We start from the raw sequence: 26,478 nt of genomic DNA on the forward strand, positions 1-26,478 counted from the left end.
GGGTACACGGGTTGGGAAGGCTGTATCTTCCGAGTACCTTGGCCAACGGGGAAGGGAAGAGGGCAAAGTGTGGCCAGGAGTTAAGGATAAAAGGAGGTTGCACTCTCTGAAGCCTCAAGAGAGAAAAATCTGTGGGTGTGTGCCCTGTAAAGAAGCCACCTCCTAGGATAGTGGATGCCTTTATTGCACCAAATGTTTCCTCTCAACTGACATCAGGAGACTGGGATGATGAGTTTTGTTTCCCATGAAAAAGAGCCAACGTTGATATCCAGGGGCCTCTAACTGGGAGTGGGCTTCCACCTGCTAAAATTTCATAGGGTGCAGGATTTCTCCCCAACCAAAGCTGCCACCACCGAGAAGCCTGGGTGCTGTTGGAGTGCCAAATGCCTCCTCATAACTGACATCTGGAAATGGGGATGTTGAGGTTTTTCTCCTGTGGAAAAAGGCACTGTTCTTCTTTATGGTCCTTTGGGAGTGGGAATGGGTTTGTTTATGTTAAAATTCCCTACGTAACAGGATTTGTCTCAGATCAAAGCTGCCAACTCCTAGGACCATGGCTGCATTTGGTGTGCCAAAAGCCTCCTCTGAACTGACATCAGGAAACTGGGATGGTTAGATTTGTTTCACATGGAAAAGAGCCACCAGGGTCCAGTAGCTGGGACTGGGCTACCGCCCTCTCAAAGTCCATATGGCGCAGGATTTCTCCCAGAGCAAAGCTGCCATATCCTTGGACCATGGCTGCCATTGGACTGTCAAATGCCTTCTCCTAAGTGATATCTGGAAACTGGGATGCTGAGATTACTTTCCTGTGGAAAACAGCAGCCATTCCTATTCAGGGGCCTTAGCCGGGAGTGGGTTTCTGCCAGCTAAATTTCCATATGGCACAAGATTTCTGCCGGACCAAAGCTGCCACCACTGAGAAGCCCGGCTGCCTTTGTTGTGCCAAATGCCTCCTCCTAACTGACATCTGGAAATGGGGATGCTGATTTTGTTTCCTGTGGATAAGATCAACTGTTCATGTGCAGAGAACACAGGCCAGCCCTACGCTCCCCAGGCAGGGAAAGCCCCGGGATGCCCCAGAGGATGGAGCACGGCCACTGCGGGGTGTCTGCCCGGCCCCTCTGCCGTCCTGTCCCTGGTCATGTCCACAGTGGGTGGCATGGGACCAAGCTGGCAGCAGCCATCAGCCTTGAGGCAAGACCTTGAAGTTCACAGTGTTGTGGAACTGAAGCTTCAGCACAAAGACCTTTCCAACCTGATCTGCCCTCGTTCCTCTGAGTCTCTGCACAGAACACGGTGTGGAACAGAATGGCAGGAGGGGCCCGTGTGTCCCAGGGCTCTGGATTTGCACTGCTTGAGCTCCACAGAGATGCAGGCAAAGTGAAGAAGCCAAACTTTATTGATGGAAAGCAAAGCAAAATGATGAGCTAAGGGGAACAAAAGGGATGGGCACAGTCTGAGGACTGGAGGGAGGGAGCATGACTGCTGGGAAATGATCGAGAATGGACTGGCAAGCTCATTCTCCAGCTCCCTCTTTACTCTTGGTGGAGGTAGAACATTCCACAGGAAAGCAACTGGTGCCACAAGGAGTGCGTGGCATCAGGCAGCTCTGGGGGGAACCCTCAGGACTGCTGCATCCTGAGGGAACACCGTTGGCCTTGACCTGTAGGCACCTGCAAAAGCTTCAAATCAGCTGCCTCAGCTTCCAGGACCTCTTTTGGCCGCATCCTGATGTGTGTGCAGGACAACTGCGAGGCACTGCTGGGACCCTGCCGGACAGGGGCAGCTGTCTCGTGTGCATGTAGCACCCCGGCATGGAGCTGGGCTCATCCCAAAACCACATCAACCATCTGGTGTCAGCAGGGAGGAGCAAGGAGCACTGGGCTGGCTCCTCGCAGGGTGTCTCAGCTGGGCTTGCTCCACAACACACCCCCGTATGAAGGGCTGCTAATGCCCAGCTGCCAGAAATGCCATCCTTGTTCTCTCCAAGGCACACAGGAAGAGCCAATGAGCAGGATGCCTTGGGAGGCAAATCCTCCAAGCCTTTGCTGAGGCCGGGGACACAGCAAGATCAGCCAAGACTCTCCACGTTGCCTGGCCCACACAGCCCAGCTCGGTGCTGGCTCTGGCCCACAGCAGCTTTCACCAAGCGAGAGGCAAATGCATATGGCCAAGGGTTGAAAAGTTAACATATCGAAATATCCATTTATAACACTCCTGAGAACTCCCAAAAACCCCCCAATTCCCCCCGAATATCCTCCGAAAGTTAACTATGTTTGCTCCTGGCACGCATGAGTTGTTGAATCAGAGCCTTTGGAGAGCAGGGCACAGCTAAAGAGCTAAAAAAAGAAATGGGGGATTTCGAGCCTAATTTTTACAATCGTTTGGAATTCTGGGGTCCTCTGGCACAAATAATAGCATCAATTCTTTCCCCAGGTGTTGCTGCTGCTCAGGCATTGGCTACGCTTGAGAAGCTGAGATGTTGAGTGAATGAACAGCTGAATATAACTTCCACTGTTTTGAAACAAATGCTTACAGATGTAAATAGCATTAGACACCCCACACTGCAGAATAGAGCTACTATAGATTTTTTGATATCAGCATATGGGCACGGGTGTGAGGATTTTGATTGGATGTGTTGTATGTATCTTTCTGAGCATTCTGCATCCATTCACGAGAAGATCAAACAACTGCAAGATGCCTTGGTTTGAAAGGACAGGTGTCTGCCAGTAAGGGCAGAAGTTTCCCTTTGGAATAGAGACTTTGGTTCCACTCCCCCCCCCCCAAAGTATTATAATTGTTTGAATCAAGGACTCTGAGGCAGAGATAAAGGGGTGGGAATAACAGCTCTTTTACTAATATATCTAACTGTGCAAACAGAAAACAATAACAGTTAATATTGCTAACAGAACGAAATAGATAACTCGGTGTCAGTCCCTTTAGATGCAAGCACGCTGTTTCTGTGCTTAGTCCACAGCCCGGATCTGCTGAAGGGCAGGCGGGAACGGAGGCAGGAGGGAGGGGGGAGGGGCGGCAGCGGCCGTGCCGGTCCCGGGCGGGAAGGGGCTGGAGCGGCGGCTCCTCGCTCACCGTGTGTGTCCAGGTGATCAGCTGTGTCCACAGAGGCAGGAGGCTGGAACGGGGCAGATGCAGGGCAGGTGATCGCAGAGGGTCTGGCCCTCCTGTGCTCGGCCACGCGGCTGAAGATCCCAGGCGTCCTCCTCCGAGCTCACTGGAAACCCGAGTGCCCTCCTGGAAGCCTCAGAGGCCCCTCCAGGAGCTGTTCCCACCCACCCCTTTTGTCTGGACCCATCAGAGACCATGGGTGTAACCCGGCCAGCTCCATTGGCATGATAATGGGAAAAATTCTTTCAATTGACACAGTAACAGAAAAACACTCAACCCCCAACATTATCCAACCCTAATTTTTTCCATGCCAACATGCTACATTATATTGTAACCTTTAAATTATATACATACATGTAGTTACAGGCACAGTATCATATATAGTTCACCCTAGAACAAGGTCTCCTTGGGGTATGCATCGGGTCTCTTCATCCTTTTGCATCACCCACCAAGTGCAACCTGGTCTTTGAGCGAAAACCACCCCACGAACAGGATTGTCTTTGCTGGAAGCAGAGTTCACCCAGACAGTTTTCCCTAACATGCCTCTCAGGTGTACCACTGGAACCTTATCTCCATCTGCTGCTCCAAAGGGCTCTGACTGGGCAGGGCCTGCTTGGTTAGCAGAACCTCGGGTATTCACTAACCATGTGGTCTTTGGTAGATTGATTTCCCAGTTCTTGAAAGTCCCCCTACCAAGTGCCTTTAAGGTGGTTTTAAGCAGACCATTGCACCGTTCGACTTTCCCAGCCGCTGGTGCATGGTAGGGAATATGGTACACCTACTCGATGCCATGTTCTTTAGCCCAGGTGTTTATAAGGCTATTTTTGAAATGAGTCTTATTGTCTGACTCAATTCTTTCAGGGGTACCATGCCTCCAGAGGACTTTCTTTTTCAGGCCCAAGATGGTGTTCCGAGCAGTGGCGTGGGGCACAGCGTAGGTCTCTAACCATCCGGTGGTAGCTTCTACCATGGTCAGCACGTACCGCTTGCCTTGGCGGGTCTGAGGCAGTGTGATATAGTCAATCTGCCAGGCCTCTCCATACTTATATTTGGACCATCGACCCCCATACCAGAGGGGCTTTACCCGCTTGGCCTGTTTGATGGCAGCGCACGTGTTACAGTCATGAATAACCTGAGAGATGCTGTCCATGGTTAGATCCACCCCTTGGTCTCGTGCCCATTTATAGGTGGCATCTCTGCCCTGATGGCCTGAGGCATCATGGGCCTATCGAGCCAGGAACAGTTCTCTTTTGTGTTCCCAATCTAAGTCTATCTTTGAGACCTCTATCTGTGCTGCCTGATCTACTTGCTTGTTGTGCCTATGTTTTTCATTAGCCCGACTCTTGGGAACATGGGCATCTACATGACGGACTTTCACGGGGAGCTTTTCTACCCAAGTGGCAATGTCTTTCCACTCATCAGCAGCCCAGATTGGTTTTCCTCTACGTTGCCAGTCAGCCTTTTTCCACCTTTCCAGCCAACCCCACAGAGCATTGGCTACCATCCACGAATCAGTGTAAAGGTAGAGCTTTGGCCATTTCTCTCTCTCAGCAATGTCCAAGGCCAGCTGAACAGCTTTGAGTTCAGCAAGTTGACTCGATCCACTTTCTCCTTCGGTAGCTTGTGCAACCTGTGGTGTGGGGCTCCATACGGCAGCTTTCCACTTCCGGTTCATCCCCACAATGCAGCAGGAACCGTCGGTGAAAAGGGCGTAGCGTGTTTCATCTGCTGGCAGCTGGTTGTACGGTGGAGCTTCTTCAGCCCGGGTCACTTGCTTCTGCTCCTCTTCATCAGCGAGACCAAAATTTTCACCTTCTGGCCAGTTCGTGATTATCTCCAAAATTCCAGGGCGATTCGGGTTACCAATAGGGGCACGCTGCGTGATGAGGGCAATTGACTTGCTCCATGTGGCGTCAGTGGCGTGGTGGGTAGAGGGAACCTTTCCTTTAAACATTCACCCCAGCACTGGCAGTCGGGGTGCCAGGAGAAGCTGTGCTTCTGTGCCAATTACCTCTGAGGCAGCTTGAACTCCCTCATAGGCAGCCAGGATTTCCTTCTCTGTGGGAGTGTAGTTGGCTTCAGATCCTTTGTAGCTTCTGCTCCAGAATCCCAGGGGTCGGCCTCGGGTCTCACCAGGCACCTTCTGCCAAAGGCTCCAGGATAGACCATGGTTCCCAGCTGCAGAGTAGAGCACATTCTTTACTTCTGGTCCTGTGCTGACTGGGCCAAGGGCCACTGCATGAGCGATTTCCTGTTTGATCTGGGCGAAGGCTTGCTGTTGTTCAGGGCCCCAATGGAAATCGTTCTTCTTGCGAGTGACCAGGTAGAGAGGGCTCACAATCTGGCTGTACTCAGGGACGTGCATTCTTCAAAAGCCGATAGCACCTAGAAAAGCTTGTGTCTCCTTCTTGCTTGTTGGTGGAGACATTGCAGTGATCTTATTGATGACCTCAGTGGGGATCTGGCGCCGTCCATCCTGCCACTTCACTCCCAGGAACTGGATCTCTCGGGCAGGTCCTTTGACTTTGCTCTTTTTAATGGCAAAACCGGCTCCCAGCAAAATCTGGATGATCTTCTCTCCTTTCTCAAATACCTCCATTGCTGTGTTCCCCCACACAATGATGTCATCGATGTACTGCAAATGTTCTGGAGCCTCACCCTTCTCCAATGCAGCCTGGATCAGTACGTGGCAGATGGTGGGGCTGTGCTTCCACCCCTGGGGCAGTTGGTTCCAGGTGTACTGCACGCCCCTCCAGGTGAAAGCAAACTGAGGCCTGCACTCTGCTGCCAATGGAATGGAGAAGAATGCATTTGCAATGTCAATGGTGGCATACCACCTTGCTGCCTTGGACTCCAGCTCATACTGGAGTTCCAGCATGTCCGGCACGGCAGCGCTCAGCGGTGGAGTCACTTCATTCAATGCCCGATAGTCCACATTCAATCTCCATTCTCCATCAGATTTTTGCACTGGCCAGATAGGACTGTTGAAGGGTGAGTGGCTCTTGCTGACCACCCCTTGGCTCTCTAGATCACGGATCATTTTGTGGATGGGGATCACAGCATCTCGATTTGTCCGGTACTGCCGGCGGTGCACTGTCATGGTGGCAATTGGCACCTGTTGCTCAGTCACTTTCAGGAGTCCTACTGCAGAGGGGTTTTCTGACAGTCCAGGCAAGGTGTTCAACTGCTTAATGCTATCTGTCGCTACAGCAGCTACTCCAAAAGCCCACCTGAACCCCTTTGGGTCTTTGTAGTAGCCGTTCCTGAGGAAGTCTATGCCTTGAATGCACAGTGCCCCTGGGCCAGTTACAATTGGATGTTTCTGCCACCCCTTCTCTGTCAGGCTAATCTCAGCTTCCAGCAAAGTGAATTCCTGTGATCCCCCCGTCACCCCAACAATGGAAACAGGTACCTTCCCCACATGTTCTGATGGTATCAGGGTGCATTGTGAACCAGTATCAACTAACACTTTATGTTTCTGTGGCTTTGACGTGCCAGGCCATCACACCCACACTATCCAATAGATCCTGTCATCCCATGCCTCTCCCTGGCTAGAGGCAGGGCCCCTCTAGCCCTGGTTATTATTTCTTTCCTGGGCATACATAGTGGAGGTTCCTGCCAGGGGATCTGACAGAACATCCTCCTTGCTGTAATACCCTGCACCTTGCTTGTGGGAGGTTGAGGCTACCTTCATTTTAGTGCGGCTCCCTCAGTTAGCATTTCCCTCCCTGAGCTGACGCACCCGTGCTGCCAGGACAGAAGTGGGTTTCCCATCCCATTTTCCCATGTCTTTCCCATGGTCTCACAGGAAAAACCACAGGTCAGCTCGTGAGGTGTACCCTCTCTCCCTAACTGGGGGACGTGAAGCTCTGACTTGGGGGCCTGTGACTCGTACTGGTGCTACGCTGATCTTCCTCACCTCCTCAATTCTCTCCATCATCTCCTCCCTCATATCCCTCATCCTATCTTCGACCTGTTGGAGGTCCCTGGCCACATCAGAGATATTAGCCTGCATTGGGCCATTCATCATGCTCTTGAAATTTCTGAGTTTGTTGTCAACAGAACACACTGTCTCTGGATGGTTATCAGCATTAATCATTGCTATGTAGGTGGTATATTGAGATGGACCCAAGGTTGACAGATTCCATAACATCTGCCCTGTGCACTTGACCTTGTCAGGGTCATTGTCATGCTGTCCATCCCTCCCAAAGAGTACCTCTAATACTGCTGTCTCTCTCAGCTGCTGGATCCCTTCCTCAAGGGTCTTCCAGCGCATCCTACGGTGGTGCTCCTGCATTCTCTCTCTGTGGACAAACTTCTCTCTCACACTCATTAAAAGCCGGTCCCAGAGAGAAAGGAGGCCTTGCTCCCTTACGAATATCTGGTCCACACCTGAATCCTGGGCCAAGGATCCCAAATTCCTGGCCTCAGTTCCATCCAGTTGAACACCTGTTCCCATAAGGTCCCAGACCCGGAGTAACCAAGTTGTAAAAGGCTCACGGCCCCGCCGAGCAATGTCTTTACGCAGGTTACGGAGACTATCGTATGAGAGGGACTCGGTGACAATCTCAACCTCTGGCTCCCTTGCTGGTTGTGAGGACCCTCCTTGCTGATGCCCATTATCTAAGTGCCTCGTTTTAATCTTAGATTTCCTAGTTTCCACAGGAGCAACTGCTGCTGGCTGTGGCTGCTCCTGTGATCCAGCTGGAACCTGGACAGATACAACATCTACGGGTTCCACTGCAGCACCATCTGACTCTCCCTCTTTAGGGCAGGGGGAGGGTTTCTCACCAGCTGGAGAAAAATGCTCCTTCATCATCTGGCTGTGCTCCTTAAACATCTGGCTATGTTCCTTCAACATCTGGCTTTGCTCCTTGAACATTTGACCTATATCCTTCACTAGAGCCCCTACCCACTCTGGGTGGCACATTTCTGCGGTGGGCTGTGGGGCAGGGTTAGGCTCTGGGGCAGCATCCCTAGTCCCTGGGGCAGAGGCAGCTTCTGGGACCGCATCCCTAGTCCCTGGGGCAGACTCTGGGGCAGCATCCCTAGTCCCTGGGGCAGAGGCAGGTTCTGGAGCAACATCCCTAGTCCCTGCGGCAGAGGCAGATTCTGGGGCAACATCCCTAGTCCCTGGGGCAGGTATCAGAGTTGTTGTCCAAGCCAATATTCCCTTGTTTCTGAATGCTAAGTAGAACAAGCCTATCAGCAACACCAGCCACTGTATAATAACAGTGGCAATTAAAACAGATCTGAAATCCTTGAGAACCAGTGGGGTAGCCTCAAAAAACTGGGTGATGGGTTGGGAGAAAATTTCCCTTGCACTCGTTACCTCACAGTAAGTACCATTACTGAAATAGCCCCAGAAACACGCAGTTAGAGTACGATAGCTCCGGATCCATGCAACCGCTTCCCAGAAAAAATTAAAAACCCATGAATTCCTGACATAATCAATCCACCAAACTATTCGGATAATAGCTACAGTAACTTTGGTGAGGGGGCCCAAATTCAAAAAAGGGCTTGAAAATGGGAGGGAGATGGCTGTGACCACATGGAACACAAACCAGATTAAACCAGACAACATACTGCCAGTTCAGAGAGCTGTTATTCCTGTCTTAACTCTCAACTCAGTGTCCTCTGCCCCACGTCTGGGTGCCAAAATCTGTCCTGGTTTGAAAGGACAGGTGTCTGCCAGTAAGGGCAGAAGTTTCCCTTTGGAATAGAGACTTTGGTTCCACTCCACCCCCAAGTATTATAATTGTTTGAATCAAGGACTCTGAGGCAGAGATAAGGGGGTGGGAATAACAGCTCTTTTACTAATAAATCTAACTGTACAAGCAGAAAACAATAACAGTTGAAATTGCTAACAGAACGGAATAGATAACTCGGTGTCAGTCCTTTTAGATGCAAGCACGTTGTCTCTGTGCTTAGTCCACAGCCTGGATCTGTCGAGGGGCAGACGGGAACGGAGGCAGGAAGGAGGGGGGGGGGAGGGGCGGCAGCAGCCACGCTGGTCTCGGTGGGAACGGGCTGGAGCGGCGGCTCCTCGCTCACTGTGTGTGTCTGGGGTATCAGCTGTGTCCACAGAGGCAGGAGGCTGGAACGGGGCAGATGCAGGGCAGGTGATCGCAGAGGGTCTGGCTCTCCTGTGCTCGGCCGCGTGGGGCTGGAGATCCCGGGCGTCCTCCTCCCAGCTCGCCGGAAACCCGAGTGCCCTCCCGGAAGCCTCAGAGGCCCCTCCGGGAGACGTTCCCACCCACCCCTTTTGTCTGGACTCATCAGACATCCTGGGTATAACCCGGCCAGCTCCATTGGCATGATAATGGGAAAAATTCTTTCAATTGACACAGTAACAGAAAAACACTCAACCCCCAACAGGGGACAAGGGGATACTGGAGATATGAGGGGACAAGGGGATATTGGGGACACTCGGGGACAAGTGGGTAGTGGAGATATGAGGGGCCATGTGATTCTGGGGTCCCGCAGGTCACCGAAGGGGTCGGTGCCATCTCTGTTCCGCCAGGGGGTGTCGCTGTCGCTGCGCCCCGGGGAGGTGGTGGCCGTGCTGGCACCCCCTGGCGGCAGGAAGAGCTCGCTGGCGGCGGCGGCGCTGGGGCTGCGCCCCCTGGCGGGCGGGGCGGTGCTGCTGGATGGGATTCCCCTGAGTCCCCGCTCGGACCCTGCTCTGCGACAGCAGGTGACACCCACGGGCCACCCTGTGTCACCATCCACCCCTGTCACCAAACCTCTATGGCCACCTTGTTGTCCCCCCCAGCTCCTCACAGCCATCCCTGGTCCTCAACAGGTCCCCACTGCCACCTCCAGGTCCCTCTTGTGTTCCCAGCATTTCTTCACAGCCACCCCTTTGTCATCCAGCCTCACCACGGCCCTGTCACTACCCCATGTCCTGTCCTTGTCCCTGCTCAGTCCCTGCATGGTGCCCTGTCCCCACAGGTGGCCGGTGTCCCGCAGTGCCCATCCCTCTTCTCTCGCTCCCTCAGCGCCAACATCACTCTGGGCTGGGGACACAAGGAGGAGACCCAGGTGGTGGCAGCAGCACAGAGGGTGGGGGTGCACACCTGGGCCAAACAGCTGCCACGTGGCTACGACACAGGTACAACAAATGTCCCCATGGTCCCCCTGTAGTGTCCCCAGTGTGTGCCAAAGGTGCCTTACAAGTGTCCCAGCAATGTGTCCAAGGTGTCCCCTTGGTCTCCCCAGTGTGTCCCTGTTGTGACCCCATGATGTTCCCATGATGTCACATCACTGTCCCCACAGTCTCCCCACCTGTTCCCTGACTGTCCCCATGCCATCCCCTCCATGTCCTGTCTGTGTCCTCACTGTCTTCTTGCTGTCCTGTCTCTGTTCTCCCTGTGCACCCCAGAGCTGGATGTGCAGGGGGTGTAGCTTCCTAACATGTCCCAGTGTCTCCCCTTGGTGTCCCAAATCTGTCTCCACCGTGTCCCTTCAGTGTCCCCATGCTGTCACCACAGTGTCCTGTTGTCCCCTCGCTGTCCACCCTCAATTCCCCACGGTGTCCCCTCTGTCCCCTCCCTGTCCCCGGGTGCACAGTGGGTGTGGCTCCCCAATATGACCATGTGATGTCCACACGGTGTCCCCCCACCGTCCCTGTGATGTCCCCATGGTGTCCCCTCGCTGTCCCTGTGGTCTCCCAACGGTGTCCCCTCTGTTGCCAGAGGTGGGCCCGCGGGGGATGCAGCTGTCAGGGGGACAGGCCCAGGGGGTGGCACTGGCCCGGGCGCTGCTCAGGACCCCCCGGGTGCTGGTGCTGGATGAGCCCACGCGGGCACTGGACCCCGTGATCCGACTGCAGGTAGGTCACAGCCTTGTCCCTATGTCCCATGGCTCCATCCCCTGGGTCCCCCGGGTCCCCTTGTCCTCTGGGTCCTCACTCCTTGTGTCCCCTGGGTCCCCAGTCCCCATGTCCCCTTGGTTGCTGCCCCTCATGTCACCTAGGGTCTCCTAGGTCACCAAATTCCCTGGGTCCCTTTGGTATCCCCTAGGTCCCTTCCTTGTCCCCTGGGTCCCCACTCCCCATGTCCTTTGTGTCCCCAATCCTTGTGTCCCCTACATGCCCCAGGTCCCCTCTGTTCCCACTCCCTGTGTCCCCTTGGTTGCTGCCCCCCATGTCCCCTGGGGTGCCCTGGGCCCCCAAATCCCCTGGCCCCCATGTCCCCACTCCCCGGGTCCTTGGCTGTGCTTCCCCCCGTGTCCCCGCTGTGTCCCCCCGTGTCCCCCGTGTCCCCGCAGGTGGAGCAAGAGCTGCTGCGTCCGGGCGGTGCCGGCCCGGGGGAGGGGCCGGCGGTGCTGCTGGTCACAGGGCGACTGGCACTGGCCCAAAAGGCTCCCAGGGTGGCCCTGCTGGAGGGGGGGCGGCTGCGGGAGCTGCGGAGCCCTGAGGAGCTCAGGAGCCTCCCGTGGGGGTCAGCGGGGGACACTGGGGATGGGGAGGGGGACACCGGGCAGGGACAGTGAGAACAGGGGTGAGGGGCAGCGGAGAATGGGGACACCGTGGGGGAGGGGGTGTCACAGTGAGAGGGTCAATCGATATTCAGATCTGTGTATCAATAAATCGATAAGCCAAGCAATAAACGCGTCGGGAGGGGGAGGGGCCGGGACACCCCCCCCCCCTCGGCTGGGCCCCGCGGCCCCTCCCTCTCCATGAGCTCATCGTGTTGATGGAGAAAATTCCTTGGCGGGGGCGGTGGGCACGGTGGGGACACGGGGGGGGGACATCGGGACACGGGGTGCCCCCCCAGTCTGCCCCTTCCCCCCCGCCTTTTGAGGGGTCCCAGGAGCCCCCCCCGCTGTTGTTGCTGCCGGGGCAGAATCACGGCCACGCCCAGACTGGGAGCACTGGGAGGGGTTGTGCTGGGACACTGGGATGAGCTGTACTGGTGTTACTGGGAGCCCTGGGTCAGTCTGTGCCGCATTGCTGGTGTTACTGGGAGCATTTGGACGGACTGGGAGGACTGGGATGGGCTGTGCCATGTTACTGGTGTCACTGGGAACATCAGGGTGGGTTACTGGGAGTCATGGGTTAGGCTTACTGGGGTTTTTGGGGTTACCGGTGTCACTGGAATGGGCCATGCTGGTGTTACTGGGAGGACTGGGGTGCACTGTGCCACATTACTGGTGTCACTGGGAGCATTGGGGCAGGCTATACTGGTGTTACTGGGATCACTGGGACCAACTATACTGGGATGGGCTTTCCCATGTTACTGGTGTCTCTGGGATGGGCCATACTAGTGGTACTGGTAGCCATGGGTCATTCTGTGCCATTTTACTGGGCTTACTGGGAGCTAGAGGGTAGGAGTTACTGGTGCTCCTGGGAGCACTGGGATGAACTGTGTGGTATTACTGGTGCTCCTGGGAGCACTGGGATGAACTGGCCAGTGCTCTTGGGAGCACTGGGAGGAGGTGTCCTGTGTTACTGGTGCTACTGGTGGGACTGGGATGAGGTGTAGGACAGGTCCTGTGCTACTGGGAGCACTGGGATGTGCTGTGCCAGTGTTAGTGATGTCACTGGGAGCACTGGGATGTGTTGTGCAAGTGTTACTGGTGTCACTGGGAGCACTGGGATGTGCTGTGCCAGTGTTACTGGTGTCACTGGGAGCACTGGGATGTGCTGAGTTGCTGTTACTGGTGTCACTGGGAACACTGGGATGTGCTGTGCCACTGTTACTGGTGTCACTGGGAGCACTGGGATGTGCTGTGCCAGTGTTACTGGTGTCACTGGGAGCACTGGGATGTGCTGTGTTGCTGTTACTGGTGTCACTGGGAGCACTGGGATGTGCTGTGCCAGTGTTACTGGTGTCACTGGGAGCACTGGGATGTGCTGAGTTGCTGTTACTGGTGTCACTGGGAACACTGGGATGTGCTGTGCCACTGTTACTGGTGTCACTGGGAGCACTGGGATGTGTTGTGCCAGTGTTACTGGTGTCACTGGGAGCACTGGGATGTGCTGTGTTGCTGTTACTGGTGTCACTGGGAGCACTGGGATGTGCTGTGCCAGTGTTACTGGTGTCACTGGGAGCACTGGGATGTGTTGTGCCAGTGTTACTGGTGTCACTGGGGGCAGTGGGATGGACTAGACTGGGGTCCTTGTGAGCTGGGAGTCAGGCTGAGGCACATTACTGGTGTCACTGGTGTCACTGGGATGGACTGCACTGGGGTTCTCATGAGCTGGGAGTCAGGCTGAGGCACATTGCTGGTGTCACTGGGAGCACTGGGATGTGCTGTGTCGGTGTTACTGGTGTCCCTGGTGTCACTGGGATGTGCTGTGTCGGTGTCACTGGTGTCACTGGGATGTGCTGTGCCAGTGTTACTGGTGTCACTGGGAGTACTGGTGTCACTGGGACGTGCTGCTGGGGCTCTCATGAGCCGGGGGTCAGTCTGAGGCGCGTTACTGGTGTCACTGGTGTCACTGGTGTCACTGGGATGTGCTGTGCCAGTGTTACTGGTGTCACTGGGAGCACTGGTGTCACTGGGACGTGCTGCACTGGGGCTCTCATGAGCCGGGGGTCAGTCTGAGGCGCGTTACTGCTGTCACTGGGAAGTGCTGTGCTGGTGTCACTGGTGTCACTGGGATGTGCTGTGCTGGTGTCACTGGTGTCACTGGTGTCACTGGGATGGCTGCACTGGGGCTCTCATGAGCCGGGGCTCAGTCTGAGGCGTGTTACTGGTGTCACTGGTGTCACTGGTGTCACTGGTGTCACTGGGAGCACTGGTGTCACTGGGACGTGCTGCACTGGGGCTCTCATGAGCCGGGGTCAGTCTGAGGCGCGTTACTGGTGTCACTAGGAGGTGCTGTGCTGGTGTCACTGGTGTCACTGGTGTCACTGGGATGTGCTGTGCTGGTGTCACTGGTGTCACTGGTGTCACTGGTGTCACTGGGATGGCTGCACTGGGGCTCTCATGAGCCGGGGCTCAGTCTGAGGCGCGTTACTGGTGTCACTGGGATGTGCTGTGCTGGTGTCACTGGTGTCACTGGTGTCACTGGAGTGGCTGCACTGGGGCTCTCATGAGCCGGGGCTCAGTCTGAGGCACGTTACTGGTGTCACTGGTGTCACTGGTGTCACTGGGATGGCTGCACTGGGGCTCTCATGAGCCAGGCTCACTCTGAGGCGCATTACTGGTGTCACTGGTGTCACTGGGATGGCTGCACTGGGGCTCTCATGAGCCGGGCTCAGTCTGAGGAGTGTTACTGGTGTCACTGGTGTCACTGGTGTCACTGGGATGTGCTGTGCTGGTGTCACTGGTGTTACTGTTGTCACCGGTGTCACTGGGATGGCTGCACTGGGGCTCTCATGAGCCGGGCTCAGTCTGAGGCGCGTTACTGGTGTCACTGGTGTCACTGGTGTCACTGGGATGTGCTGTGCTGGTGTCACTGGTGTCACTGGTGTCACTGGTGTCACTGGGATGGCTGCACTGGGGCTCTCATGAGCCGGGCTCAGTCAGTTACTGGTGGCCCAGGCCCCGCCCCCGGCCCCGCCCCCCTCGGGCCGCCCCGCCCGACCCAGAGAGCGAACGCAGCGGGACCGGCCGGAGGTTCTGGGGGAACTGGGGGGGACTGGGGGGTCGCTGGGGGGGCGCAGGGGCGACACTGGGATGTGACTGGGCGGGGCTTGGGAGAACTGGGCAGGACTGGGGGGCACGGAGAGAACTGGGGCAAACTGGGGGGAATTGGAGGCACTGGGAGGGACTGGGGAGGACTGGGAGAACTGAGAGGGACTGGAAGGGACTGGGAAGGACTGTGAGGGACAGGGGGGAGCTGGAGGGACTGTGGGAATGGGGGGGACTGGGGGAACTGGGGGGCACTGGGGGAGACTGGAGGAACTGGGGTGCACTGGGGGGAACAGGCGACACTCTCAGCTCTGGGGGAACTGTGCGGCTTGGGGTACTTGGAGGGACTGGGAGGGGTCACTGGTGGTTACTGGAGAGTCGCTGGGGTTACTGGGAGGTGCTCTGGGTTGCGGTGTCTGTCTGTCTCCAGGAATGTCCCCACAGGTGTCCCTCATGTCGCCACGGGTCTCCCTGTGCCCCCCCTGGTGTGTGTCCCTGTGTTCTTCAGGTGTCCCCAGAGATGTTCCCATGTCCCCTACTGGTGTCCATGTGTCCCCGGGAATGTCCCCTGGGTGTCCCCCGGATGTCTCTCTCTCTCCTCTGTGTCACCGTGGGTGTCCCCAAGATGTCCCTGTCCCCCCATGGGTGTTCCCTGTGCTTCACGCGTGTCCTTTGTGTGACCCCACATCCTCCCCGTGGCTTGGACATCCCCACAGCTGTCCCTATGTTCTTTATTGTCCCCATGTGTGTCCCCACATCCTTGTGATATGTGCCTGTGTGCCCTAGCTGTCCCCATAGGTGTCCCTGTGTCCCCACGTGGGTGCCCCACGGCTGTCCCCGTGTTTTCCCGTGGTCAATCCCCATGTCCCCGTTTTCCCCCAGGACGATGCCGGTGACGCTGGAACTGCGGCTCCTCCTGCTGGCACTGGCGCTGCGGGGTGCCAGTGTCCCCCTCAGTGTCCCCCTCAGTGTCCCCTGCCACGTCTCCCCCCGAGCCACCCGAGACGTGCGGGACAGCGCTGGCCGATGTGCTGCGGCGGCTGCGGGAGCTCGAGGGACACGTGCAGGCGCTGAGGGGACACTGCGGGGACACGGGGGGACCCCAGGCCGGCACAGGTGACAGCGGGCAAGGAGGAGAGCACGGGGGCGGCAGGGGGACACGGGAGGCAGGGGAGTCAAAGGGACAGGGAGGGGACATGGCAGAATCTAGGCTGTGACAGGTAACAGAGAGCAGTGACATGGAGGGGACATGGAAGGGACAGTGAAGGACGGGGGGGACATAGAGAAACACTGAGGGGTCATTGGGGGGGTCACTGAGGGGTCACTCAGTGGTCACTGGGGGGTCACTGGGTGGTCATGGGGGGCATAGAGGGGGGTCACTCGTTGGTCACTGGGGTGGTCATTGGGGGGTCACTGGGGTGGTCATTGGGGGGGTCACTGGGTGGTCATTGGGGGTCACTGGGGTGGTCATTGGGGGGTCACTGGGGTGGTCATTGGGGTTCGCTGGGCTGGTCATTGGGGGGATCACTGGGGGTCACGCCCGTGTCCCGTGTCCCCCAAGCCGGTCGGTGCAGCTCTGTGCGCCCCCTGCCGGCGGGGTCTCTGCTTGCCCCGCCCCCCCCGTGTCCCCCGGCTGCAGTGACCAGGGCCGGTGCGAGCGCGGGCGCTGCCGCTGCTTCCCGGGCTCCAGCGGTCCCGACTGTGCCACCCCCGCCTGTGCTCCGGGCTGGGGCGGGACCCGCTGCGACATCGGTGCGTCCCAACGCCCCCCAGTGTTCCCAGCACCTCCCATCGCCCCCAGCTCAGTGTGTACCCCGGGGTGGGAGGGGACACTGCGGTGACATCGGGGGCTCCCCAGTGCTCCCGGTGCCCCCCAGTGACACCAATGCCCCCTCCTCCCCTCCCATCCTGGGGGGACCCTACTGTGACACCAGTGCGTACCCAGCTGTTCCCAGTGCCCTTCAGAGTTCCTCCAGTGCTCCCATCCCAGTGCTCCCAGTACACCCCCACTTCTCTCCCCATCCATGAGGGCCTCTCATGCCACCTCAGTGTGTCCCCAAGTGTCCCTATGTGCCACTCCCAGTGCCCTCTAGTGCCTCCCAGTGCCCCCATCCCATTGTGTCCCCAGTGTGTCCCTGGCACATCCTAGGGTGTTCCCAGGGTGTCCCCACCCCCTAGATGCCCCATCCCAGGGTGTCACTGTGGTGTCCCCCATCCCATGGGTGTCCCCTAATGTCCCCATGGTGTGTCCCTGCGCTGTCCCCTCAGAGATGCCCTGGGTGACACCACGGCTGGCCTCCCGCACCCCGACATCCCTGCGCATCACCTGGCCCCAGCCCCTCACTCCTCCTGATGGCTACCGGGTGACACTTGTCCCCCTGTGAGTGGGGACACAGGGGACATGGGGGTGGGGCCGTGAGGATGGGGCAGGGACAGAGGGAAACAGGGACATGGAAGGGGCAAGCCCCCAGTGCCACCCATATGGTCACAAAGGGATGACCCCAATATGTCCCCAAATCATTGCCACGTGTCCCCATGCTGTTCTCAGAAGAACCCCGTATGTGTCCCAAACATGTCCCCCATAAGCTCCCTTCAGTGTGTCCCAAACATGTGCCCAGTGCATCCCCCCAGCACGTCCCCAGTGTGATCCCAGTTTGTCCTGTGGTGTCCTCAGCCTGTGTCCAGTGTGTCCCCAGTGTCCCTACGGTGTCTCCACCATGCTCCCAATGTGTTCCTGTGGTGTCCCCAACACGTCCCTAATGAGACATCACACTGTGTCCTCATTGTGTCCCCAACATGTTTCCAATGTGTCCCTGAGTTCCCAACATGTTCCTAAGGTGTCCCCAGTGTGTCCCCCTGATGTCCCCATGGTTTCCCCCCCATCCCCTCACACTGTCCCCATCCCCAGGATGACCCTGTGGCCATGACAACACACGAACTGCCCAGCTCTGCTGTCGCCTTCTCAGTGACAGGGCTGTCCCCAGGCCGCCCCTTCGAGCTGCTGGTCCAAGTCAGGAGGAGGCCACACCTGGGGGCACTGGGGGTCCTGCATCTGCGCACAGGTGGGACACTTGGGGACACCACTGGGACACCTGGGAACACCTTGGGAACAGGGAGGGGGTGGGGCAACAGGGAAAGGGTGGGAATGGCATGGAGATGAGGATGGAGAGGACCTGAGCTCCTGCACCTCTGCACAGGATGGGGATATCTGGGGACAAGGCAGGCGGCACTGAGATGGAGTTAGGGACACAGCAGGGACAGGAATGGGAGTGGGGATGGCAGGACAGGAGTGGGGACAGCAGGTGGCACAGGGACAGGGACAGGGTGGCACACAGATGGCAGTGGGAACAGGGATGGCACCAGGATGGGGACAATGATGACATGGGGTCACCATGGGGGGCAGGGATAGCAAGGGGACAAGAGTGGGGTTGGGGATGGCATGGGCATTGGGACAGGGATGAGAGGCAAAGGGACAGTGATAGAGCAGTATCACAGTTCAGGGGACAGCCCAGATGAGTGGTGAGAAATGGCACAGGGATGGTGACAGCATGGGAACAGTGTGGCATTGAACAGAGATGGGATGGCACAAGGATGGGGTTGGGGACACCAATGACATGGCCTGGGGGGTGGGGACCAGGATGAAAGCAGAGATGCCAGGGGAACAGGGATAGGGGTGGCATGGACATGGATACAGGGGGTAAGATGGACATGGGGACATGGGTGGGACCGGGATGGGATAGGGATTGGGACAGGGATGTCCCCCAGGGACTCTCTGCCACGATTGGTGACATGGGTCCCCTTTGCTCCACAGCACTCATCCTGCCTGTGCCCCACTATGAGGGGCCCCCAGGGCCACCTCAGGGCTCTCTGGGGTCCCCAGCAGTGGCACCATCAGCCCGAGGGCCCCCAGAGTCCCCAGGATCACCAGTGTCACCCATATCACCAGACTTGTCCTCAGGGTCACCCACATCTTTGGGGTCACCAGCCTCCCCCAGGGGTCCAGCATCCGCAGTAGCTCAAGGGTCCCTGGGACCCCCAGCACCCTCAAGATCATCAGTGTCACCAGAATCCCCAGAGTCACCAGCATCACCAGAATTCCCAGGGTCATCAGTGTCACCAGATTTCTCGGTGTCGCCAGTGTCCCCAGAGTCCCCAGTGTTTCCAGGCTCCACTCTACTGCCATGGTCCCCGGTGTCCCCACTGTCCCCGGGCATCCCCTCCCTGCAGGACCTGGTGGCCAGCCTGTCCACACACAGTGGCTCCCTGCTCCAGCATCTCGAGAGCCACCTTAGGGCCACCAACTACCCACTCAGTGGCAACAGACAGTGCCAGGGGTGGCCCGTGCCATCCTGGCCTACATCCTGCGCCAACGCCCGGCCCTGGGGAGGGTACAGGGGTCCACAGTGGGTGTGATGGGGGGACTGAACCAGGAGGGAGTGGGAGCACTGGGGAAAAAATGCCTCAGGGATGGGGGGCACAAGGGGAGGGTGGAACAGGGGCAATGGGGAGAAAGGAACATCACGGTGAGGGGAATGCAGGGATGTGTATGGGAGGGGGAGTGGGACAGGAAAGGGAAGGGACATTCCAGGGTGGGATGGAGGGGATGGGAAAGGGGAATAAGGAAGATGGGGAGGATGGGTGGAAAGACATCATGAGAAGGAGGTGGATAACTGGAGACAGAGGGAGTGACATCCTGGGGAGGGGAATGAGAAGGATGGGGTGGCAGGGATGTCTTGTAACACACTCTCTGGGGGCAGAGGAGAGTGGAAACCAGGAGCCAGTGCCAGAATGGGGGGACATGGATGGGGTGAAGCTGACAGAGCAATGGAGGGACGTGGGGAAAACATGGATGGGATAAGCTCAGGTGTTGGGTTTGATGATCCTTGTGAGCCCCATCCAGTTCAGAAGATTCTGTGATAGCTGAGATGGATGGATGGATGGATGGATGGATGGATGGATGGATGGATGGATGGATGGATGGATGGTGACTGTGATGGGTGATGATGGATGGTGATGATAATGATGATGATCAGTGGTGAATGGATGATGAATATTTGTGCAATTTGTTGGAGGCTTCGTATCAAATCAGTGGTTAGATGTTTGGATGATCCAAATGAGGGAGAATAAGGAAACATATATGAAAAGAACTGTTCTTGAATGGATGGGTGGGCAGAACCTGGAATGAATGATCCAGGAGATGAAAAGGTGGATGGATGTTCAGATGGACACACCCATCACCATCCCATATCCCTCACAGCTGCAGAAGAGCCAGAGGAACTGCCCCTGCCCTCAGAGGAACAAAAACATGAGGAACTTCAAACTGAGACCCCTCTGTCTGATGCCCTCTCAGTGCAGGGAGCACTGGGGGAGCTGAGGGTCTCAAGCGTCAGCTCCAGCTCCGTGGGGCTGCAGTGGAGTGTCCCCAAGGGCTCCTTTGACTCCTTCATGCTGCAGTACCGGGATGCCCAGGGCCAGCCCCAGGCCCTGCCCATGGATGGAGGGTCCCGCTCGGTGACAGTGCCAGGCTTGTCCCCGTCCCACCGGTACTGCTTCCACCGCTATGGGCTGAGGGGCAGGAAGAGGACTGACCGTGTCTCCACTGAAGTCCTGACAGGTAAGGGAAAGGGTCAGGAGGAGGAAGGGTGGGTGGATGTATGGGTGAAGAATAATGAATATTTGAAGAGATGGAGGGATCAAGGGATGGAGGAATGGGGAATGGGAGTTTGGAGGCAGGGATGGATGGATCAATGGATGATGAGTGCCAGAATGAATAATACAGAAGATGGAAGTGTAGAAGTGTGGATGGATAGGTTGTTTGGTAGGTGGTGGATTTATGCTTGGATGGAAGGACCCACCTTCATCCTCTCTCCATCACAGCTGCAGAGGAGCCAGAGGAACTGCCCCTGCCCACAGAGGAACCGCAGAACGAGAAACCCCAAACTGAGGCACCCACATCTGAGGCTGCTCCAGTGCAGGCGGTGCTGGAGGATCTGAGGGTCTCCAGTGTCAGCCCAGACTCTGTGCAGCTGCAGTGGAGTGTCCCCAGGGGCTCCTTTGACTCCTTCATGCTGCAGTACCGGGATGCCCAGGGCCAGCCCCAGACCCTGCCCATCGATGGAGGGTCCCGCTCAGTGACAGTGCTGGGCTTGTCCCCGTCCCACCGGTACCGCTTCCACCTCTGTGGGCAATGTCACGTCAGGGACATCTCCTGGCCATGTTGTGGTCATCTCATGCCACAATGACCCCGTGGCCATCTCCTCATCACTATCACACATTACATGGTCATGGGCATCTCAGGATCTCAAGATCACTCAACTCCTGACTTGCAGTGGGAATTCAACCCCTCACCTAAGTGTGGGGGGTGCAGTCCCTGATCTGGGCTGGGGGTTCTATCCCTGCACAGACACCTCCTGTCCCTGGGTCACAGATCGTTCCAGCACCTCAGGATTCCTGGGCTCCTTTATCCCACCACAAAGAGATGTGCCCACAACTCTTGGAGCATCAGGAAAGGCTCCAGCACTTGGGGTTCCACGAGCAGCTAAATCTCTCTGCAATGTATGGCCAGGAGTCCCAGCAGAGCTGCTCCACAGGCAGGGATGGCATCTGCACCAAAAGCTGCTGGCACAGCTCACAGGCAGCCACAGCTGCAGCTGTGCCCAGACGTTGTGGGGACCTCATATCCTGAGGGGTTCCTGCTCCAGGAGGGATCCTCAACTGGGCTCCAACCGGGCCCAGACTGAGGGTCAAACCCAGCTCAGGGCCAGCGCTGGGGTGAGGGCAGGACAGGACGGGGCCATCCCTGGGGCCAGGGGCACTGCAGGAGCTGTGTCCCAGTGCCAGCCCAGCCTGGAGTCACAGCCCTGCTGGGCACAGAGCCCCTGGGAGCCCATGGCTGGGCCAGCTCAGCACAGCAGCATTGGGCTGATCCAGCAGGACACGGTGGCCGTGGCTGTGCCGGGGCTCTGCCAGGGGATCTTCCCCTGGGGGCCCAGAGCAGGCTGGGGCTGCAGGGTCAGCAACGGGCTGGAGCCGGGCACTGCCACCACCCCAGCACTGCCACAAGGCCAGCCCTGCTGTCCCAGTGCCACCATTGCCCAGGGCTCCCAGGGCACCTGCAGAGACTGCAGATCCCACTGCCCCAGCTCCTGCCATGGCCCAGGACCCCACTGTGCTCCCCCTGCCCGTTCTCCCTGATCCCGGGGTGCTGCTGCCCCAACAAGAGGGGTCACTGCAGCTCCTGTTCAGCCAAGGGATTTCACAGAGTCAAGGGTGACACATGCACATATCAGGGTTGAGGTTGGGGTCAGCTCCAGAGGAATTCTGGACAGAAAGGCTGTGCTGGGAGCTGAGGGAACCTGGAGATGGGATCTCCCTCTGGAAGCTGTCGGTGGAGGGCTCCATGCTGGAGCTGTGGCTTCCCCAGCACAGCATGGCCAGGGCTCGGGGCTTGACTCCTCAACCCCAGCAACACCCAGAGCCTCAGCCCTTGCAGGGAAAGCTGCTCCATGCAGGAAGCTGGATCAATGCTGGGAAGAGTCCATGGGAGTCCTGCCTGCTGATGTCAGCACCTCTGAAAGGATCCACTGGTCCCAGGAACACATGGTACCTCTGATAGCAGGAACACACCCACATGGAAATAGGAGTATTTTGGGTCTATAGGGTCAGGATCCCCTATTTTGCCTCCCTATATATGCACACAACTGTCACAAGAGATGGAAAACCACAAGGCCACATAGTGCCACAGAGTCAATCCTGTCATCTGACACTGCCTGGATGACAGATACTCTGCAAAGCAGAACAGGGAGAGGAAATCTAAGGAAAGGCTCATGCATTGAGATAAGAATGGGGAGAAGTCTCTCACTGATCACTGGGAAAACAGACTCCATTTGGGAAAATTACCTGAAGTTATTGCCAAAAAAATCAGAGGATATTGAGAAGTAAAACAAGTCTTCCAAGCACATTCCCTTCAGTCCTCCTCCATCCCAAGCTCTCCTTCCTACCCACACAATGACCATTGAGTCTCCCAGGACACAAAAAAGAAACACAAAATAGTTTTAATAAAAACAACGGAATGTTGAAATCACTGCACAAATACAGCACCAAAGGCAAAATCCAGACTTTAGACACAAAAGGACCCAGATGAACAAGAGGCCCTGGTTCCTCTCCTTTCCCTCCCCACACAGCAATGCCTGGGGAGCTGACAGGAGCCCAGGGCAGCCACAGGGACAATTCCCAGGGGCTGCACATCTCACTGCACATCCAAAGCCCCGGCAGCCCGGGCATCTTGTCAGCACCTGCCACACCCCAAACCTCACCTGTCCCACTGGCACCTGCAGCTGTGGGGACTCTCCAAATTGCTGCATCCTAGATCGGGGCTGGCCAGAAGGCGCCGGGCTCACCAGGACACCTGCGAGAAGCACAAACCATGGCAGGCTCAGGGCCAGGCCGAGCAGAGGTGCCAGGTCCCTCCCGCACACTCCCAGCGGAGCTGCAGCAGCCTGGCTGCACACGCAGAACCCGCTCAGCCCCGCCGGCACACGGCGCTGCAGGGACACCGCGAGCCACCGCGGCCACGGGCACCCGGCCACCCCCTGCCACAGCGGGCAATGGGGCCAGCCCGGAGCCCCTGCTGGACACGAACCCCACGGCTCCCACCACAACCGCACCTGCCCCTCGGGACACCGGCGCCCAGCCCGACCCGGGCCCCGCGCCGCCCCGACCGGCTCCGACCCCGCCACCGGGACTCGATGCCGCCCTGGGCAAAAGCTCCGCTGCCGGACGGACGCACGGCGAGCTCGACGGGCCTCAGAGTAATTCTAGAGCTAAAGCGGTGACACACATCAGCTCCGCTCAGATAATACATGCCAGCGCTCATCATGGGCCCGGACAGCGCCGCCTCCTCCGCCCCGAACCGAACCGGCCCGAACCGAACCGGGCCGGAGCCGCCGCTGCCAGCGCGGGCCGCTTCCCGCGGCCGCAGCCGGGCCCCGCCAGCGCAGCGCTGCCCGCCAGAGCCGCCCCGGCTCGGCGCTGCCCCCATCGGCCCGAGCGACCCGGCCGGCCCGGCCCGAACGCTCCGCCCGGGGCTGCGGCCACCGCGCTCCGAGCGGCCCCTGCCTCCCTCCCTCCCTCCTTTCAACAGCCCCGGCACCGGCACCCGAGGGGCTCTGCCCGGGGGGCTCCGAGCCCGGGGGGCTCCTCCCGCCAGCCGCCCACAGCCCTGCCACCAACGAGACGCGCCCTGACCTTCCCCGGGATCCCCAACATTCCCCAGGATCCCCAACTTCCCCCAGGATCGCCCCTTCCCCCGGCGAGCCCCACCTTCCCCGGTCTTCCCCCGTTGCCCCGGGCCCGTCCCGCACTACGCGGCCGCTCCCGCCGCCGCTCCCGCTGCAAAGGAAATCCGCCCGCGCTGCGGCGGGAGGAGCCGCCGGCAGGATCCGCCTGCGAGCGCCCCATTGGCCTGGAGCCCCACCCGCACCGCCTGCATCGCCTCCCGTCCAGCCCCGAATCCTCATTCATCCCACCCGCACCGCCTGCATCGCCTCCCGTCCAGCCCCGAATCCTCATTCATCCCATCCGCACCCCCATCCCCATCTCCATTCCCTTCCACTTCAATGCTCATTCATCCCCATCCCTTCTGCCTCCTTCCCCCTTTTATCGCTGTTCCTGCACGTACCACCCCCATTCATCCGTCTCCAATCGCATCTCACCCTCCTCCATCCTCATCCTCCTCCACTCTCATGCCAACCTTCTCCACCCCAGCCCACTCCATCCGCTCTGCCTCCATCCCCATCGTTTTTGTCCTGATGGGAAAAGATCTTCACAAGAGACTCCATGTGGAAAGAATGGCTGCGGGGTTCTTCACAAATGTCATAGAAATCAGTGTAATGTCTTCTACATGGATCTGAATGTCTCTAGGAACATCCATCCGGGCAAGTTTGTTACAGGACCCCGGCAACCCGACCCAGACAATTTGAGCTTCTGAACTGTTGGGTAATGGGACGAACGGGTCCACACCGAGTGTACTGCAGACGGTCTGAACTGCTGGTGGACCCACAGAACCCAGACAGCCTGAACTTCTGAACTTCAGGGCAAAATGGAGACACGTGTTCAAGGGGGGAATATGTGGTTCAGGAAAGCTGCACCTTCCTGGTGCCTCAGCCAATGGCAAAAGGAACAGAGCTACATGTAGTGGAGCTCAGAATAAAAAGAGGCTGCACCCTCCAAAACCGAGAGAGAGAGACAGAGGGAGAGACAGAGGGAGAGAGACAGACAGACAGACAGACCCCATGGGTGTATGGGCCAGTGGACTCTCCCTTGATTGGAATAAAGCTGCAGAACTCCTCTGTCTCCTTTGTGGACTGGGAGGAATGAGGGATTTGTCTTTACAAACAAGCTGTAGGTTTGCTGATAGATGAAATTGGAGATTGAAAGATGTCAGAAACGATGAGGGAAAACCATGAATTCTATAAGAATTAAAAATTAAAAGGAAAGGTTGCACATTAGATGGGAATCTTACGAATCGGGCATTCTGGGAAATCTGGACTTCTCAAGTACTCAACCAATGGTGAAAGAGAGAGGGAAATGCGGCTGGGAAATGAGGATAAAAAGGCGGCTGTGTCCTCCAAAAAATTGGAGAGATCCCAGGAGAATGCCCCATGTTCTCTCCCTTTATTAAAATAAATTAAAAGCCCCCTCTGTCTCCCTTTTGGGCATAAACCTCCGGTGTTTGTGGATTAATCTTCCTGACAAACCTTACACTCCCCTAACACACCTTGAGGACGTTTTCCCCTGTCTGTCCCTTGTTCCCTGGGAGCACAGCCGGACCCTTTCCTGGCTGCAGTCTCTGTTAGAGAATTGTGCAGATCCAGAAGGTTCCCGGGACTCCTGTCGGGCACCACCTGATGCGGGGGCACTGCCCTGTTTGGGGCACATCCCTCTGTTATAAATAAGAAACAGAAGTCTCGATATTCAGCAAAATTTAGATTGCTTTATTTTACATAGACAGAGCAAGCAGCGCTGGGCAGGCAGAGGGGTCACAGCCCACTCCATGCTCCACCGAACTTTGGTTTGCAACTCCATTGTTTCCTTTAGTCATCAATAACCGCTCTTTTTTAATTGTCATAATTCTGCCGGGTAAGCAGTGGTGGTCCGTGGGCTCGCTGGACGATGTGAGTCTCTAGACAATTTGTCCCATCTGCTCTTGGTAGATAAGGAAATGGCAGAAGTCAGGAAGTCTGCTCTTAGGGATAGATTACACAATTGATTACACAAAGGCAAGAAACCTGATTTTGCAGAATCTGTTGGGCTGTGTGAGAGCTTTGTTTTGCAAGCTGTCAGTAGATACAACTTATTTAGAAACATAATATTCATAACAGGAGGATTTGAAACAAAATTATTTAATCATATATTTTCCTTTCTTTAGTTTCATGCTTCATTTCGGACTTAAGTATTCTGGTTTATACAAACCCCAATACTGTCCCAGTCTGGGTATTCTCCTTTGCCCCGAGATCACCCCAGAGGGACACGAAGGTGGTTCAAACCCTGGTTTTCTCTGAAACAGCCGAAGAGAGATTGCCGGAGACGTTTTTTTTTTAGGGATTGTTTATTATTTTTTATTTTTGGGACTTTTTGCTTGGCCAGCAGTGGTTTGCTCAGCTTGGCATTTATGGTGGTATTTGCTTGGTGAATGCAGGGCTTATTTTATATAGTTTGTCTTACGTATTACATGTTTACAGAATTTTTTTAATACAATTTTATTAA

General features: G+C 57.0%; 1 protein-coding gene and 1 long non-coding RNA gene across 2 annotated transcripts; both read left to right on the forward strand.

Moving 5' to 3' along the window:
- Window positions 1-9,580: 9,580 nt before the first annotated feature.
- Window positions 9,581-11,622, forward strand: LOC306816780 (antigen peptide transporter 1-like; the record flags this gene model as incomplete). Its single annotated transcript, XM_079333243.1, has 4 exons — window positions 9,581-9,823; window positions 10,081-10,240; window positions 10,824-10,960; window positions 11,398-11,622. The coding sequence occupies 4 exons, from the start codon at window positions 9,581-9,583 to the stop codon at window positions 11,620-11,622; spliced, it is 765 nt and encodes a 254-aa protein (XP_079189369.1).
- A 4,011-nt stretch (window positions 11,623-15,633) lies between these two features.
- On the forward strand, window positions 15,634-18,727 carry LOC306816781. Its single transcript, XR_013777784.1, has 4 exons — window positions 15,634-15,828; window positions 16,981-17,092; window positions 17,620-17,774; window positions 18,708-18,727. It is a non-coding gene; the product is annotated as an uncharacterized lncRNA (long non-coding RNA).
- Window positions 18,728-26,478: the final 7,751 nt, after the last annotated feature.

Source organism: Erithacus rubecula (genome assembly GCF_903797595.1).
Source record: "Erithacus rubecula genome assembly, contig: scaffold_88_arrow_ctg1, whole genome shotgun sequence".
Lineage (NCBI taxonomy): Eukaryota > Metazoa > Chordata > Aves > Passeriformes > Muscicapidae > Erithacus > Erithacus rubecula.